This window comes from Salarias fasciatus, chromosome 18 (assembly GCF_902148845.1).
Source record: "Salarias fasciatus chromosome 18, fSalaFa1.1, whole genome shotgun sequence".
Taxonomy (NCBI): Eukaryota; Metazoa; Chordata; class Actinopteri; order Blenniiformes; family Blenniidae; genus Salarias; species Salarias fasciatus.
The window spans coordinates 13,510,741-13,530,167 of record NC_043762.1 but is presented as its reverse complement, the minus strand read 5'-3'; the positions used below and the strand labels follow the sequence as shown (position 1 = coordinate 13,530,167).

The 19,427-nt window shown below is 41.2% G+C and overlaps 1 protein-coding gene across 1 annotated transcript; it reads left to right on the top strand.

Moving 5' to 3' along the window:
• Positions 1-504: 504 nt before the first annotated feature.
• On the top strand, positions 505-10,403 carry LOC115405297 (protein FAM102B-like). The gene is made up of 11 exons (XM_030114834.1): positions 505-650; positions 3,484-3,604; positions 3,966-3,995; positions 4,657-4,773; positions 5,124-5,170; positions 6,625-6,728; positions 6,855-6,950; positions 7,056-7,233; positions 7,316-7,452; positions 8,580-8,643; positions 8,793-10,403. Exons 1-11 carry the CDS (start codon positions 505-507, stop codon positions 8,833-8,835), a joined length of 1,083 nt encoding a protein of 360 aa, XP_029970694.1. The 3' UTR covers positions 8,836-10,403.
• The last annotated feature ends 9,024 nt before the right edge of the window (positions 10,404-19,427 follow it).

Below are 19,427 nucleotides of genomic sequence, written 5' to 3'. Positions count from 1 at the left end.
AGACTGGTAAAGGAGAACGAGCAACAGTCCCCTCATTTAAGTGTTGTTTTTCTAAATGTTTGATTTGATTTCTTTATTTTATTTATTGTACTGGTACAGGGTTGGTGATGTTTGGAGGTATGTGCAGGAAAAATGTATAGTTAATGATCATTTTATCATCATTTTATCAGACAGAGAGGGCGGTACAATATGACTCTATGTCTGTTTTGGTTCTATAAATCTAGGTGATTCAAATCTGACAGCAGCCGTTGGTTATTGTCCTAAAACTTCCGCCGGTAACGTTCCTGGTCGTGACTGAAGTACAGTATTTCCAATTTGTTTTAATTCCCTGCTCTCGTTGACCAATCAGATGCGGGAGCGTGCGTGACGTCATGTTGGAATTTCTCCTCGTGGGCGGGGCCATGTTTGAACTTTGAGTCGGTCCGCAGCAGCTGAGCGAGCAGCCGCAGTCTGCTCCGTCTCTTTATTCTCCCACAGCCGGTCCCCCCAAAAAAACCCAGCAGCATGTCTTTTATCCTCATGAAGAAAAAGAAATTTAAATTCAAGGTCCACTTCGACCTGGAGGAGCTGTCCTCGGTCCCCTTCGTCAACGGAGTGTTGTTCTGTAAAGTGCGGCTCCTGGACGGAGGCTTCGCAGCTGAGTCCACTCGGTGAGACAGTTTCTTTTTGTCTATTTTTAGCTGCAACTCGTTCAGTTTGCTGAGAAGATCTCAGGTTAAACTCAAAGTTTGGACAAGTTGAATTAGAAACCCTGCTTCTCGCTCCAGGTCTTGCTTGTTCATTGATAAAACTGTTGAGTTAAGTTAACTTTTAACTGACTCAGAGGTGGAAAATGGACATAATGATTTACTTTAGAGTACAGATATCTATTTAAAATTGTTTTGAAGTCGGTCACATATTGATATATTTAAAATACTTTTGTCTGATTTCTAATTTTATTAATTGTTTTCCCCAACATTTAACATTATTCTATTTTATTTTATTGAGTAAAGCACTCTGTGTTACATTGTGTTTGCATTCAAAGTGCTGTAGGAATAAAAGAGATTTTGCTTTGTTTTGGAAAAACTGTTTACTCAAATATGGCTTATAATTTTTATATTTCTAAAGTATTCCTTCTATGCTCGCATAGATATTGCACTGGTAGAATAGAATAGAACCTGTAATATAGAGAGAAATTCTTTAAAGGGTTGCACCACTCAGAAGCACAACATACTCAATAAGTAAATATGCACCTGCTTAACGGTTAATCAATAAATTCATGGAGAAGTGCTAACAGTTCAAACACTATTAATAAAGAAGAGTCATAAAATCTGGTGGTTACAGGAAGGAAGGCTCTCCTGTTATTCTGTACTGCACTGTGGTGGCATGAGTCTGTTGCTGAAGGAGCTCCTGCTGCTGTCCAGGACCAGAATGATAGATATAGTTCAGGATGAAACTCAGTTTGGACCAGATCTCATCACTTTACTTTCTGAAGCGTTCACTGAGCCTGTTGGTGTCAGCCACCCTCAGCCTGCTGTCCCAGCATGCAACAGCATAAAAGATAACACTCACCAACGCAGACTCGTGCAAGGAGAACACCTTCAGCAAAGAGCAGCAGATGCTGAACAACCTCAAAAAACAGAGACGGCTTTGGCTCTTCTCGTAAAGTGCTTCGGTGTTTTCCAGTTTGTGGTTACTATGTACCTCCAGGTACCACTAATATATTAACTCCCATAATGTTTTATAATGTCTAAAATGATTCCACTAAGACAAACAATGTTAAATAATGAGAGAAACAGTGTCTCTTCTGTATAGAAACTCAAAGCTCCATAATTAAAGTGGAGCTTCTTCTCATGTCGTGCTGGAAATAGTTTCTCAAATAACTTGTGTTTTTGACAATTCAGCTTTTACGAAATATATTTACCAGTTTTTTTTCCAATGTAAATATTAAAACATCAGCCTTATTATTGTAAAAAGAAATTGAAATATTTTTGTGAACAGATTAAAAGTGGTGTTGCTCCGACATCTGTTCCCATTCAGAGTTCAATTCAGTTAAACTGTATACAGCGCCAGATAAAACATAGTCATTTCTTGGCATTTTTCCAATCAAAACTCAACATAAAGCATCTGAAGCATCAAATACTGTATTATTTTGTGCAAAAAGCAGTTTAAACACATGCATCATAGTCCCCTTGAAATACTCTGGAGGAAACCAGAGCAAATCTTTACATCTGGACAGAGAATGGACGCCAAGTGGCAGCAGGACAAACATCAATGAGAAATAACTAAAAATAATAACAAGGTCACTGTTCCACTTCTGAGATGCTGTCATCAAAGAAAGAACAAATTTGCATGTGGTTGAAATGCTTCACGAGGAGAATGCGCACATGTGTTTACTGTGTTTGTCACAGATAATAATCAGGTCATCTTGTTCACATGCACTTCAGTCATGTGATCAAACCCAGCTTGACGTGTTTGAGTTCATTATTGGAATTCTTTAAGAGCACATAAGTGCATCTTAATGCTCTTCAGGTTTGTTTTGACTGCTTCTGTTGACATTGCTACCTTTACCTTTTTTTTTAAATCATGCAGCTGTAAAAGTATTCAGTCCAATATTTCCCAAAGATGTTTGTTGTGAAAGCATTTTCCTCAGTTTACTCTTACTTTTACTTTACTCTTACTTCAGCTGTCATATAACATGGGATGGGCGTGTAAGGAGACTTTTCTTGGAGGAATGATAATAACTGCTTGCCTCTTTGCTGTGCCTCAATGAGTCACTCTGGAAAAAAAAAAAAAGGACAGAGTTAACACGTGTTGCTGCTCATGAAGGGACTCATTACTTTACCATGGTTACTGACTGAGCCAAACACATGGAGGGTAAACATGCCAGGGCTGGATACACTGACTTTAAGGGACAAGAGTTAAAACTTTAGGGCATCTAAATACGATAAACCTGACAGCTGCTACTCTAATAAAAAATTAAAGCTAAAATCTACTGAACAGAGTGTCAGGATCCAACATCTTCCTGATGCAATCGGCAAGTCTAAACACCGTCTAATAAAGCGTCACTTAACTACATCAGTCGTTAATCTTTAATTAATAATCTTACCAGTGTTTCCTTGTTTCTTCATCAGGATGAATCCACACAGAGACTGTGACTGAGCAATTATTAGTTTTTATTGACATTTAACTGTATTTCACACCAGGAAGTATCATTAATGGCTTTGCAGTCATTTTTGGTAGTAATGATTTGATTTTGTGAAAATACAGTTATGTTTGTCATGTATTCTCTGCACCACAACAAAGAAAAACTTGTTAGTTAAAATATAAAGGATATCATGACACTGTTTTACCGCTCAAGATGAAATTAGGCTGAAAATTGTTTGACACTCTCATTTCAGGTGTCCCTGCTTCGAGTCCGTGTTGAGACAGGCTCTAACTGTGGCTGTGCTCCCATGTGTGTAAAGAACTGAAGTAACGTTTCCGAATGTGTCTGTGTCACAGCGAGCCCGTCCAGGCCAACTGCGTGCGCTGGAAGAAGAGTTTTTCCTTCATGTGTAAGATGAGTGCCGGTGCTGGGACCGGAGTGCTGGACCCCTGCATGTGTCGGGTGTCTGTACGTAAGGTATGGGACTTTTTTTTTTTTTTTTTTAATTCTCTCTTAATGCATTTCATGTTGTCATGTTTGCTCAGCTTACTTGCGTCTGCTCCTGTATTATCATTGCACCTTTTCATCACCACACTTCTTTACTTTAATGTATGAGAACTTCTCTGGCTGAAAACAAGTTTTTACTGTCTTAAAAATCAATTATTTGTCCTTGTGAGACAGGAACGTTCTTAGTAAGCTGTTAATATATAACCACAACATAGCAGTCAAGGCTTTAATTTGGACTTCAGTCTCGGTTAATGTTTTGATCCAAATACTTCATCAGACAGGAATGAGGCTGTTCTGACTGCTAACACTTCTTTTGTGTTCGTTCTTTCAGGAACTGAAGGGCGGAAAAAGTTTTGCAAAGGTAACCACAAGGTTGTGATTGAGTTGACATCAGGTCATTTAGTTTGTCGCATTCTGCAGCCGTTGTGATGCAGCAGCATCTGCACATCAGATGCATGCAGCAGCTTTTCTATGGAGACATTCTCTCATGTGGACTGGAGCTTTGGGCTCAGCCCCCTCACAGCAGTCCCTCTCGCTTCACGTGGTCCTTCTGGAAAATCCACGGCCTCCTCTGTGCTGGAGATTAGTTGAAACATGCAGCCTCCAAATGTCCGTCAAGACCTTTTAAGCGACTGAGAAGCTTTCGCTCCCCGTTTCCGTTTCCCGTTACTGATTGGAAAAAAGAGTGAAACATTGACTGCGCATTAATCAACAACTGTCACCGTGAGGTGAAGAATTAAGTAATCTGAAGTTCCTATTTCACATACATGCTGAGTCTCTTGTAACCTGCATTGAATTTCAACACGCAGACTTTTGAAAGAAGATTCAGTTTTCCATTTTCGCAAAACTCACAAATATTTATTGGATTACAAAAATCGAATAAAAATTTTCTACAACAGTGATATAAAAATAAATCCAGGAATCCTAGAAATGACAGAATTACAGCTGTGCAAAACTGTTTAAATGGCTCGGATGATTAAATGTGAACTGCTAAACTTTAATTTGATGGATGTGTTTTGCAGCTGGGCTTTGCTGACTTGAACCTGTCGGAGTTTGCTGGATCCGGCAGCACCGTCCGACGGTGCCTCCTCGAGGGATACGACACTAAAAACACCAGACAGGACAACTCTATTCTTAAGGTGGGACAGCAAATGACACACAGATGTTCTCTCAATGCCCCGAGGACGATGAGACGACGCTTTCTTGTCCATACAGCTTCACACAGCAATAAAATAATGATCCATTCTGCAGCACGTCACCACTGACTGAGTCAGCCTGGGACGTCAGACATGTTTCAGCCTGGAATGGATTACCTGCCCGAATCATGGGAATGCTTTTAAAATATGCATACTTTCCCCAAGGCAGCATTGCTCAACACTTTTTGAGCAGACTCAAAGTGAAAAGCAACCATGTGGATCCACACAACACAGAAAACTTTGTTACTCACACGTCTATTAAAATGAAACATTTGCTTTTATGTCTTTTACAGGTCGTCATCACCACGCAACTCATGTCTGGAGATCCCTGTTTTAAAACGTAAGGGCTCCTTTAAGCTGTGTCATTTTCATTTCTGTGTGGAAATTGCATGTTCTCCCTTTGCGTGAGTTTTCTCAGGCTGCTCCAGTTTCCTCCCATAATTGAACGCATTCAAAGTTAATTGGCCCAGTTGGTACAACTTTGAAATGGTAGCGATTAACTTTTGTTGTTTTTGAACATGACTGTTTTGGATGCTATAAAAAGATAATGCATCAAAAGCTCGTGATTTACTTTTGTACCTCAAAATGAAACAGTTGTAAGTTCACCTGAGAAAGTGCATTTCAGTTCCTGGCATACAAATTATTCCAATGCAGAGGAGGCATGAGAAAGGAAATGCTCTTTATTAGAGTTAGTAGCTCTTTAAGATATGTTGGAGCCTCATTATGTTGACATCTCTTTGAAATTTCACATAAATCTGACTTGTCATGGAGTCAGAGCAACACCCTGCCAATAAGACGTTACAATAGTTGTGACGCGTTGCTTTTCTAGGTGAGATGTGATGGTCTTATCTGCGGCCTCGCCCAGGCCTTAATCCGCCCGGCCTCAGAGGAGAGCGGCAGCCGGTCGTACTTTCAGGAAAGCGGAGAGCCTTTTGTCTCAGAGCATGTGATGTAACATCAGACTCCTGAAAAAGCCTCGACCACGCGCAGACTGCCTGCTCCGCTGCTCCGGCGGAGCGCGTTGCACAGTAACAATACACACACTCCGCTCCCTTGGAGACGGCTGAGGCTTAGTCATTCGTCCCACACGTTGTTGCTCACTGTGTGTGGGGAAATTACAACGGCAGGCTGCACAGCGGAGAGACGTGGCTTGGTTTTTATTTGCGTGTGGTTTTTCAATGTGCTTTGTTGTTTTCCTTCCGTCGTCCGTTTGTTCGACAGCGGTAACGTAGGATTTCCTGTGTGAGTGAGCGTTCAGCCAGACGCTCCTGTCACGAACACAAGAAATCAGCTAAAATCTAAGCAGACATTTATTAGAACTGAAACAAACACAAGTTGCAGCAACAAGCAGACGCGTGCAACTTTAATGAGAGAGCTGAGAACGGGAGGCTCAGCTGGTGGAGTGGGCTGCCCTCACTTCTGATCAAGCACCTTGAATGAGATATGTTGAGTTTTTGAGTGTAACAGAGGGCATGGTTTTTCTTCATATGGCTATTTTGTAACAGAAGTTACACACAAAAAAAAAAGAGTATGTTGCTGAAATCGCATTTATTTTTCTTTAAAACTTTCAACTTGTCCTGGTTTTGTAAGAACAGTTAAAATGCTTTTCTACAGCTTTGCATTACAAAAAAGAACACATTTGTATCTGTTCCTATTTGAAGGTTATTATGTTACTTCGTAGAAATTCAATTCAATTTTGACAATAATAGGCTTCTTTTAGTGAATTTTTGAGCACATAATGCAGTTTTCTAACTTCTTTCTGATGAAGCAGTCTGGTTGCTGTGTCCCTTGCAGGCCTCCGTCCACAGCCATGACTCTGGGTATCACACATCCTGAAGCGCAGTGTCTCCTTCAAGACAGGAAAGGAGGAGACGTTCACATATCGCACTTACTGGCTGGTATGTATACACACACTGTTAATCTGATCGCTCAGTCCAACATGAAAGCCCTTTTTTTTTTTTTTTTTGTAAATTGTATTGTGATGAAATGTGTGATTTGCAAAACTTCACTTCCTTTTTTTCAAGAAATTCCAAGAAAGTCCATGTCGGTCCCTGAAGGGCTCGTAGCATTTGGACACTCCAGAACGCCCAGTTATGCAAGTCAGCAGTCCAAAATCTCAGGTACACACACATACACACACACTTACACACACAGACAAGTCCAGCACAGTATCCAAATCATTATATTTAAATGTGATATAATTCCTTCGTTCCTGTGCTGTGCAGGTTATAGCTCCAACCACTCCAGTTTAACGGACCTGTGCCACCGGCGCAGCGCGTCTGGAGGGTCCGCCTCCACGGGCATCGGCAGCATCCTGGAGCCCGGCGAGCAGCAGGGCGAGAGCAGGATCACTCCTCCGGTCTCCACGCCCGAAAACCCCTCAACGCCCACCAAATTCATCAGGTACAGAACAAAATGAATAAATGTCCTCTGATCATGCTTTGCCAGACTTTACATGCTTGACGTTGGTCTGGTTCTCTATCAGACACCCCATGAAGCAGAACTCGATGGAGAACCAGCTGAAGAGAGTCGACGCCACCCGGGTGGATGCCGACGACATAATAGAGAAGATCCTGCAGAGCCAGGACTTCAGCCACGGCTTCTTGGACTCCAGTGCAGAGGGTGTGTGTGTCTGTGTGTGTGTGTGTGCGTCTAATCCTGGTGTGGAAAGTTGATGGGATCAGATTACTTTGAAGTGTTGCAATGCGGCGTTGCACCGCTTCCAAGTACTCGGTTTAAAATGTGCAATATCCCGGAAAGGAAATTCTCCTGAATTCCTTCTAGTAAGTTGTTTATTCGGAAAGATAATACAGACATTTTGGGCAGATTTTTAGATTATTTTTTGTTATGTAGCAAGATTACATAACTTATTTTGTTAATTGGATCTATGAATACCACAAGGGCAGTTTCACCTCGCTGTTACTCTATTTCAACGCCCCGTCCTCAAACAAAGACTGATTTTAAGACACACCTTTCTGTAAATGATGATACAACTTAATCAGTGAGACCAATGTTTTAAAAATGATCCTCTTGTATAGTTTTGAAACTACAGTATTTTTCATCAATAAAGAAATTGTTTGAAATAATAATATTAGTAGTAATTTTCAGAAATTGAAATGCTGAAAATAAAATTTTAGAAAAGACACCAGCTGACCTCCTGACCCTCTGACATGCCCTGTTGCTTCATGGAGCCCCACTGTCGAGGTGCGCCTCACACTGAAAACCTGTGACAGTAACACCGCTAATATTCATTATTTCAATTTTAACAAGCAGAATAACATTGACAACAATCAGGACCCCACCATAAAAATACGCAACTAAACTCAGCAATAGAAACTACATTTATGACACAATAAAAAAAAAAAAAAAAGGACAATAAAAACATCAACAGTGACAGCAATGAAATAAACTAACACAGCACTGAAAATGAAGATGAAAACAACGATGAAAACATCAGCAATGTTGCAAATGAAAAGGACAATAAAAAGTTAAAACAAAAACAGCAATAGAACACTAATGAAAAGAAACGATTAGATTAATAGTCACATTGAGCACAGCAAAAACAACAAACTTAGTTACAACAATAGTAGTTTAAATCTCAGTGTGGTTGTTTGACAGCTGTTTCTCAGCCTCACTTTTATTTTTAGAAATCCTATAAAGTGTCTGCTCGGTACTCTGAAGTCCTGACCTGTGTGTGTGTGTGTGTGTGTGTGTGTGTGTGTGTGTGTGTGTGTGTGTGTGTGTTGCAGAGGAGGGGCTCAGCCTGTTTGTCGGTCCTGGTGGGAGCACAGCTTTGGGAAGCCAGCACACGAGGTGGGTTTGGTTACGTAACGGCAGGACTTTACTACAAATGTTGTGCCGTGCGGGACGAGCCCGAGGCTTTGCATGACTGTAAATAAATCGGGTTTAGTTTCACAGCGTGTCCCATCAGCCCCCTGATTTCCGGTGGTCTTCTCTTTCAGGGTCACGCCCGGAGCCTTTGAGCAGGTGGTGATAAAGCGCTGAGCTGAAGCGTGTGTCTCTCACAAAAAGGGGCTCCAGCTTTAAGGGGGCCATTATCATCATCATCTTCATCATCATCCTCATCCTCATCCAGGAGTCTCTCTCAAGGAGAGTTAACTGCTTACGTAATCAATTTGACCTTTAACCTACTGCACTAGTTAGTCAGGAGCACTCTCTGGTGGTCAAGGAGTGGAACTGCAAGACATGCTGGATTATTTTTATTATTATGAACTATTGCTGGATATCATATTCGTACTGTAAGTCTTCTGCTCAGATTTTTTGAAAAATTTAAAACCAGTTTATTCCTGAATTTGTTTGATTGTAGGTGACAAACAAAGGACCTCATGAATCTGGGTTTGGATGATTGATCATAACTGACAATGTTTTAAAATGTCTTTGTCTTAAAGACAGATGCATATACTGCATATACTGTAGAAGGAGGTGGTTTTTTCTGGGGGGTTTCTAAGAGCTTCAGGGGGAAAAATGCTTTTCTCTGCATGGTTTTTCTTTTCGGAAGAAATCAAAAATGCTGAGATTTATTGACACGTGAAAAGGTGGAGACATATTTAACGTGTAAGAAGAAAAAATTCTATGCACATATATACTGACACACACATTCATACACGTGCATGTATGGGGAGGATTAACTATTGAGTTGTGCATTGCACGTTGGTGTAGTGGTTAGCACTCCAGGGTTTGAGTCTGGGCTGGACCTTTCTCTGTGGCATTTCCCATGTCTGCTTGTGCATGTGTGGGTTTTCTCCCGATGATCCAATTTCCTCCTACAGTCCAAAGACATGCATTTGAGGTAAACTGGTATCTCTAAATATTCCACAGGTATGAATGTGTGTTTGCTCTGTTATGAGCTGCTCACCTGTGCAGCTGGGATCGACTCCCGTGATGCTGTCTTGGATAAAGTGGTGCAGAAGATGGTTAGATGATAATTATATCTCTTTCGGTTCTCTACATAACTTTTCATCTCAGGGTTGTGGAGGCCTGACTGTGTGTGAAGTAGCGTTACATCGTCCATCACAGGACGAACACAGCGAGGTGACCCATAGTGCCTGAAAATCACCCACACATGCACCGGGAGAACATGCAAACTGAACACAGACAGGACAAGAACTGCATCAGGAGTGCAAACCACTGCTCCACTGTGACAAGCACGGGCTTCATAGTTCAAATCAAAACTTTGTGTCAGTAACAGAAAAGTGACTGTGTGTGTGTGTGTCTGTGCCTGCGTGCATGTCTGTGCCTGCATGCATGTCAATGATATGAAACTGACTGTGTGTGTGTGTGTCTTCAGTTCACCTGGTTGTGAAGAACAATGGATGCGTTCAAAATGAAGGTTTTCAGTATCTGATGTGTGTGAGATAGTAATGAAAGTATTTATACCATGTTTTGTTGTTGTAAATGTGCCAAAGCGAAATGTGTGACAGCAGCAAAATGTGTATTTGCTGCCACTTAAGAAGTTCTCTTTATAGTTTTTTTTTTTTTTGTATAAACTATATTTCCACTGAAATGTTTATATTCATGGTCAAAGTTTGAAATAAATGCTCATTCTATATTTACGCTGCTTCTCACTTTATTCTGTTTTTATTTCATGTTTTATCCAAGTGGGATCTCAGGGGGCGGCAATCTATCTAATATCAAAAAGACAATGAAGCTAGGAAAGTTTTAAATGTTAAAAAAAAAACATCACCACAATGATTTAAAAATATAAATTATGTTTTATTCAGATTACAAAAAAGAAATTAACTTTCTAACAAAACAGTTGTCATCCACATTCAAGTGTATGAACAGGTTTGAGCTTTTCTCACTATAATTTAGGGGATATTGAAATATTTTCTGCATAAACTTAATTTTATCGGCGTTTCTCAGAAAGTTGTTGTAGTAAAGCTTAACAGCCACTAGATGTCGGCAGAGCTCTAATGTTCCGCAGTGGTCTAAGGTTGATCAAGCCTCAGAGCGTGTACCTGGACAGAGCCCCGCCCCCTCCGTGACGTAACAACACGCCGACGTCTCCTGAGCGCGTGCAGCTGCCGCAGCAGAGTGATAATAACAGTGACAGCAGGACGAAGGCTCACGACAGGTACAACACTTGCACACTTTATCGTGGATTAGGTTAAACAGCGTTTATCGTTTCAGGGCGGCTTTTCACGCCTTCTAATTACGAGAACAAACGAGAAAGAGAGAGAATGGTCGGCCACCAGTTAACACTGAAACCAGTTAATCCGAAACACCGGTCCGCAGGCAAATCAGTGAGTCTGTTAATAGTGTTCAGTTTGATATGTATGTACAACTTAAAACAGAAAAACAACATGAAAGAAAGCAACCAAGTAAACCAAAGAGGTACACGTTTTTTGGGGAACAATCTTGATAAAATACTGTGCTACATACAGCCCGCAACAATAGTTATGTAGACACATGTTATACTCACATACTGACTGATATGCATTTTCTGTTTTGTGTATTTTCCTTTTTTTCCTCTCTACATGAATATTTTCAGCATATGTTTTAGTGAAAGATTGTTTCATAGATGACAATTTAATATTTAATCACACCCTGTAATCTAGCTCAAGGCGCCTGGTGGTAGAAACAGTGTGGCTTTGGCTAATATTGTTTAATGACCTTATTGCTCGTTTCCGTTATATGTGAAGTGTTTTTCAGTTTTATTTATTATCGGGTGGACATGTTTGTGAATGTACATTTTTAAATCTAATTGAAGATTCTCCCCAGATCAAAATCTATCTGCAAACAAGACAAATTTAAAAGAGTTTGGCATAAATCGTGTTTCTGAAATAAATGCACCTATGCAAGAGAGGATTAAAAAAATAAAGATGAAGAGAGGCTGCTTTTTCCCCTGTCGTCCACCTCTCCACCTGCCTGAATAACATGCTGAATAAGAAATAGACTCAGAAGCTTCTGGATCTGAACAGTAATCTCAGCCTGAAGCTTCCTCTTTACTGTTCCTGAGAAGATTTTCAGCTTTAAAGCTCTAAAGCTCACAGGATTCGGACTGATTTTACCACTTCGAAGGTCTGTGGACATAGTAGACCGAACAGAGGCATTCGAATGGACGTTGCTTGCAAACACCAGTTTAAATGTTAATAATGATTAAAATAAGCTTTAATACTCAATTTTGTCTGAAAGTTTCACCATGACTGCAGCTATGTGCCCTGATAACTGTAACCTCACCACCGTATAGAGAGATTACATTAAAGTGGTAGATTTTCTGTAATGAAAGATTAGGGATTTAAGGTTCAAGGTGCCTGTTGTGTGATTGTCCAGCAGAGGGCAGCAGCAGCCAGGGGACAGCTCTACCTCCTGCTTTTCAGTGTTGAACCAATGAGCTACAAAACCAACATTTTCCCCTCTAATCTGAAGGTTTACTGGTCCAGTTAACAGGAAATGATTCAAACTCAAAGTTATGAAAAAGTAATGTAGAAGTCAAAATTAAAGTCCACATTTGCATCTATGATAAAGCTTAAAAAATGAAACTGGGTGAATCAAATCCACTGTCATGACTTTTGTTGTATTCTGTAGAATAACTTTCTTTGGCTGCATCACATAACTTTACTTGACTAAATAATTTAAATGGTGCAAAGTTGAGACTGGTGTCATTGACTGATTGATTTTTTTATTGACAGTTTGATTGCTTTCTTGATAGGTTTTTGATATTTGAAATATTAATTTGATACATTTAATCTATGTTAAATTGCTTCTGTAACATCAGATATCCTTTTTTTGTGATGTATTTGTGAACGTATTTTTTTCTAAACAGCACAAAATATTCTGCAAAATTACTGTAAAAAAAGCTTTCATTTTCCCCTATCATATCACCAGACTCTCACAGAACCAACGCATTCTTAAGATAGTTACATTTTACTTTCTATTTTTTTTTTTTTTATGAAACAAAACACATACAACTACTTAGTGTTTTTGTTTTGATTGATTTGGAAATATTTCAGCATTATTGCATCAAAGCTCACATTTCCTTGCGTGAATGTCCTGGCTCCAATTAAGAATGATTTATTTTTTAATTATTAGTGAGATGAGCAGTGACATTCTTGTTGATGTTTCAGTCTACAATATTGTAAAAATTATCTGCAGGACGCAGTAATAAACTCTATCCGTCAAGCTTTATTTGTTTAGCACCTTTCAGGCAGTTAATTTAATTTAAAGTGCTTCACAGTAAGGTGACAGACACTGAACGCAAAGCCAGTAAATGCAAGTTTACACACAGCAGACACACACACACATACACAAATCTCTTTATGTATGCACTCGTTTTATTACAGACACACAAATATTACGCACATGTGATTGCAGAGATAGATATAATTACAGAAACCAAAATCTTTATATAACACACAACATTTTAGACACAAGAAAGTTACACACATCTTTTCACAAACACTCAAATCTCACTACAGACACAAATAACTCTTTCCAGATACAAATATCATCAGACGCACACTCACAGAAAATCTTCTAGCAAATGTAAAAATATCTTTACGCACAAAAATATTATACTCAGCTACCCAAATTGCTTAGTTTAGATCATTCTATTGTTTGTGGTAACATAACAAAGTGGAAGCGGCTGAGAGCAATAGCAGTCCAACCACACAGTGGTAGACCATGAAAAATCACAGAGCGGGGCCAGCGGATGCCGAGGCTCTCAGAGGTTCGAACTGGCCTGCAAACTCCATGTGGTCTTCAGAGTCGCTCCAGAACTGTGTGTAAAGAGCCTCATGGAGGGTTTCCACGGCCCAGCAGCTACATCGAGGCCTTACATCCCCAAGCTTTATGCAAATATGTCAGATACAGTGGTGTCAAGCACATCCAGTTCGGAGACTACCCCTTCGTGTTCCGTCATGACTGGATGAATTAGAGCGGAGACTGCCAGCCACTCTTTCTCATCTCACATCTTTCTTTGACCTCTGGAAGAATGGTTCAAAATTTCCAAACACAGTCCTAAACCTCGTGGAAAGCTAAAAGTGTTAACACACAAACCTCATATTGCCTTACTTAAGTTGTCACCCAGTCACCCATTAAACATTTCTAAACCTTTGACTCTGAATTGATTTGCTTCCAACTTTCCCCGCAGTGGTTTGAGTGAAGCTCACGTTGCCCTTTCTGAGCGGACCTTCTGGTTTGTGACTCCGTCACTCAGCGCGGCGGCTGATGAATCACCCCCCCGCACATCTTACACCTTCACCCCACTCAACCCGTTAACAATTAGAGGCCGACCCCTGCGCTCCCCGGCTCGTCGTACATCATCATGTCCTCTGCAAACCACAGGACAACACTCCACCTTAAAAATTAATAAGCCTGACGACGTACCGGTGGCTATTTGGATGCCCGGCTTGTCCTCCGTGACTCATCAGTTCAGCTGTAAATCAGGCCGGAGGAGCCTCCGGGGGCCCGGTTCCTCTAAAGCTCCTTCAGCGCGCTTCAGACGGTGCATCAATAACCAAACACTTTGCAATAACACTTATTGGCAGTGCGGTGTGAAAAGCGATCAATTGTTCTGGTGGAAATCAGCTCCGAGCCGCCGCCGCCGCCGGCGTCACTTCGCCAGGCCTTGGTGGACCCGCTCGGTCTCAGTGTGAAGCATCACGGCTTACATTTAATCCAGCCGGGCTGTTCTTTGGGATAATAACTTTTTTTTTTTTTGCGCTCCATTCCTGGACTTGTCTGTCATCTTGACGTGGCAATATCTCCCAACTCCACTGTTTCATAGTCAGTTTCATTTATTTCCAAATACCATTTCACACCCTGCTGGCTTTAACTAGGTCTTCTACAGCGAGAGAGGAGTGCGCCGCAGATTGAATCGTGACAGAGACAACAACGTTTGTGCTGAAAAATAAGTGGCACACAATATAAAGTCATTCTTTATTTTGTTTTGGATCTATTTTCATGACATTTTGTCATCTTGGCCTCTAAAATTTATGTGACGTGTTACCAACCTTAATTTTGTTTCAGCGCTTTTTAATTTATTAGAATTTTATTAAATTTAATTAAATTCGATGTTGAGAGTTAGTTTTTTACTGTAACTCCGACACATTTGGCAGAAATGTGTGAGTCCATGGTTACTGTTAATGTTAAATGAGTAACTTAGTTATATTTCCCAGTTTTTTTGCCCCGAAAATGGGGCTCGGAGTCACTGAAAACACAACTTTTTGAAAATGTCTGCTCAGGTTGAACTTCTAGAATTCATTTCCATGTAAATGATGGGAGCCCATAATTTTTTCCAAAACTCTCCAACTCCATCCCCATCCAGTGCTGTCTAGAAGGTGGAAAATGCAACTTTTCTGAAATGCTGCTACCGTGCATGCGCACCGCGGCTGTAGTAAATGCGTTTTCTGCTCATGCACAAGTAGATGGTAGTAACAGTGTTTTCCTCCAGAATGTCATTACTCCGGGTCCATATTCTCCTGGTACCGGGGGTCACCTTGGCCATTGATCCAAATTGGTCGTCTGTCCATATGGATGTTCATGTGCTTTATTTTATTATTTATAGTGCGTTGTATTCTGCATGCATTGGAATCTTTAGAAAAGCTCAAATTTGCTGGTGTGTTGTAAATCTAATCATTATAGCAACAATAAATTGTGAAAAACAAGTGAAGACAGTGAGAGAGACAGCAGCTCAGCAACTCTTTTTTTAACAAAAAATAAGGAATTCACAGAAGGTGCACACTGAGCCTGAGTTAGGTTTTTCAATACAGAAATTAAAAGCTTACTCCTCATTACCAAAAGTAATGAAGTTACAGTGAAGTGCTACTGAAATAACTGTAGTAGCCTATTGATTGCGATTTCTTTCTTGATGCTGTTGTAATTGTTCCAGTCACTAGAGGGCGTATTCCTCCCCGTTAGTTGTTTCGTGAAAAAACATCCCTCAGTGTTTAACATATTTCTGGTGTGCACGGAAGTATATTACTGACTTTTATTTTTTTCTAGAAGACTGGACTCACAGATGTTATTGCATAATTCACCTTCTGCACAGCAGTGAAATCAACAGACAGGAATGTGTTGTTGTCGTTTATTTATTCGTCTCTGGTAATCGCCCACGGGGGCCTCCATCTGGAGCGATCCCCCCCTCCTCCTCCGCCCCCTCCGGATGTGTGCGCTGCGATGCCAGTAGGTGGTCCTGCCCGTGGCGTGGTGGGTGAGCGTGGTCTATAGTCCCCGCTGCCACCGCCGCTGACATATCAGAGCTGTTTATTAAGAGGATGACAACTCTATCAAGCCCCATAAGCGGGCCCTCGTGCACAGGAGTTCTTTTGTTACTTTCAGGGAGGGTGTCATCAATCTTGCTGCCATGCTACTCTCTTGAGCTGTTGATGGCAAACACGATTCCTCCCTTTCTGCCTGGCCTCTCCCGCCTCGCAGTCTGGATCCAGGCGAGGAGGGGCGGGGGGGGTGGCGATGGAGGGGTGGGGGACGCTCCAGGAGATAGGGGGACTTTCCCCAAGAGTGCCTTTTCTTGACAGGCGACAGAGCGGGCCCGTTTTGGACACCAGGGGTGGATATATGGGACCGTGTAATGAAAAGACGTTGACAGGACCTGCTTGCTGTGTAATGAAGGTCCTCTGGAGCTGTGAATGGATGCACACATCTTTCACACTTTTGTCTAACCCGGGTCTTTTCCCACAGAATCCGTCTCATCCATTTCAAGCAAAATAAAAAGGGGGAGAATAAGAAGAAGGTGTAAGAGAGGCATCCCAGACAACAGCTCACAGTGTTTAACATTTACATGCAAAGACGTGGTGTGAATTTTTAATGAAACAAGTTGATTTACACCCACGATTTGAAGCCAGATCCCTTCTGCTTGACTCCATGAAGGTGCAGCCGAGTTTCCACTCTCTTTCCTGCTTCTGTCAGAGCCACTCAGGACTCAGTGCTACTCACAGAGATGGACTATGATGTATGTACTCCACTTTAGCATTGGCTGAGGTCACAGACTCCATAAATGTCTGAGACAAGTCTGATATTTTAATCTCTTTTTAGTGAGGGGATGTTGGGCCTTTTGCCCAATCAATACACAGGGCAGCAGCCTTGCCAAGATATCTCATGGTAACTTTTCATTGTTCTGTCTGGAAGCTGAAATGTCAAGCAGCAGAAACCGAGTCTGAAATACGTCTGTCTGTTAGTCAAAAACACCCTGTTTTTTTGTTTTTTTTTCTCTCTCAGCCGGGAAGCTTCAGACAATAACGAATGAGGAAAAACAGCGGAGATGAAGGCAGACTGACACCTGAAATGTTCTTTTTTCAATCAAATCACATCAACCAGTTTAATTCATCAGTCAACAATAGCCTGAAAGTGTGTGTGTGTGTGTGTGTGTGTGTGTGTGTGTGTGTGTGTGTGTGTGTGTGTGTGTGTGTGTTTGGGGGGGGGGGCTGCTGCTTCTGATGCCTTTGTGAGAAAACGCAGGCAAAAAATATCAAGATGCACTCTCACATTAACATTGCTAATTTGTTTGCCGATGGTTTCCAAGGCGCTGAATAATTGGCTGTGAGATATTGTTTGTTCAGGTGATTCCACATAATTGAATCCGGTGTTGGAAATGTTGGAGGAATACTGAAAGGAATCATGTACTTTGTGATGCTCTGAAATGCAGCGATTGCTGCGGATTAATTCTCATCCCAGTAGCGAACCGTGATGATTGCCGTGCGTTAATTATCAAGCGGATGTGAGATCACGCGCGTGCTGCTCTTTTTAGAAAGCTTTTTAAAAACCATTGTCTGCGAACGCGACTGAAAATCATTGTTTGAACCCACTTCTGAAAACCAGAACCTGGTAGAATTTTTGAAGGTCTGCCACTTTTGAAAATATACACATAGCCACTGAATACTACTGAAAACCATTGTCTGAGATCACAACCACTGTTGATGAACATTCTAAAAAGAAAAAAAAAAAAAGAGCCATTAGCATACCAACACTTCGACACACTTGTTTAAAATTCCCTTTAAAAACCATCATCAACACTTCTGAAATCCGGTGGCTGTGAATACATTAAGAAATATTGCTTGAGAACCCTAATGGATAAAACATAATTTGTAAACATTTGCAAAAACCACTGACTGAAATCACTTCTGAAAGTGATCTGTGGATACTGCTTGAAACCATCGTGTGAGATCACTTCTTAAAACCATTACCTGGCAACACTTTGTAAAACTATTGAGATCAGTTCTTTAAACCACTGATAGTGTATACCATCATCTGTGGACATTTTTGAAAATCACCCACTTATTATCTATGGGCATAGATTCTGAAGACCACTGTCTGAGCCCACTTATCAAAACCATCATCTGTGGAAACTTATTAAAAAAGAACCAAAAAAAACCACTGTCTGAAATTATGTTTGACAGTTATTCCCATCAACACTTGTGAAAACCAATATCTGATATCATTTCTGAAAGCCATTGTCTGTGGACACAGCCAAAAATACCAAGACGCGCTCGCACATTAGCGCTGCTAATTTGTTTGCCGATGGTTTCCATGAGTAATTGTCTGTGCGATATCGTTTCTTCAGGTGTAATTGAATCCTGTGTTGGAAATGTTGGGGGAATACTGAAAGGAATCATGTACTTTGTGATTCTCTGAAACGCGGCCATTGCTGTAGATTAATTCTCATCCCAGTAGCGAGCGCGGTGATGATTGCCTCACGTTAATTATCCATCTAATGTATAAAAACGCGCGCGCGTTTCGCATTTGGAAACAACTGGCGTTCAGCTGGTTTCAATTACCGCACCGTTGTGGAGGCTCTTTTTGTGGAGCCTTTCAGAGACGATGTGGTTTTCCTTTGCACATGATGACCTTTTGAAACTCGCAGATTGATTTCATGCATCCATTATTCCACCAAAACGCTGCTTTTGTCAGCGCTGTGCCGCGAGCCGTGCGCTGATAAGCCCGTTAATGTGCACATGTGGAAGTGATATGGCGTCCAGCTGGACGCGCGTGCTGACAGAGCGGCCTGATGGATTTGATGGTAGTTAGTTGTGAGGTTTGATTCAGCTGCCCGCCGCTGACCTAACGCCTCGACTCAATCACTCACCTTGTCCTCCCCTTGACTCCTCACCCCCTGATCCCACTTCCCCACCCCAGAGGACTCAAGAAAAACAACCCCAAAGCCGAAGACCTCCCCTTGACTTAAACCCCGTGTCTGGGCAGAAATAAATTAGACCTGAAATCAATGCTGGGGTTTGTTTTCATACACACTTCAACCACAAGTTTGAAACCATGAGGCTCTGAATCATTTTGAAATGATGCTCTTATTGAAAGCAGGAGCGAGTAAGCAGTGTGGTTCATGAGGGAAATCAGCTCTAAATCTCCTTTAGTACACAAACTTAAATTCAAGTGAAAGTCCAATGGAATAATTATTCTGCTCTTTGAAGTTATCACAGACACATCTGCTGATATCGGTTTTCAATTTAAAGTTTTGGTAATCCAAATGTCAAAGTTTGACTACAAGGGCCAGACTGCAGGATTTACACGGGGATCGAGTTGCAATCATGGCGTATGATAAACATCATCATGTTCTCATGAGTATATAAACACCTGAAACTAAAGCTCAGGGGTTTTTTTTTGTT

What these genes read in the sequence shown, in the direction of transcription:
- LOC115405297 (XM_030114834.1), top strand. Translation starts at nt 505, where the DNA reads ATGTCTTTTATCCTCATGAAGAAAAAGAAATTTAAATTCAAGGTCCAC. An exon ending in TCAGCAGTCCAAAATCTCAG is followed by an intron (nt 6,951 to 7,055) that starts GTACACACACAT and finishes TGTGCTGTGCAG; the next exon opens with GTTATAGCTCCAACCACTCC. An exon ending in ACGCCCACCAAATTCATCAG is followed by an intron (nt 7,234 to 7,315) that starts GTACAGAACAAA and finishes GTTCTCTATCAG; the next exon opens with ACACCCCATGAAGCAGAACT.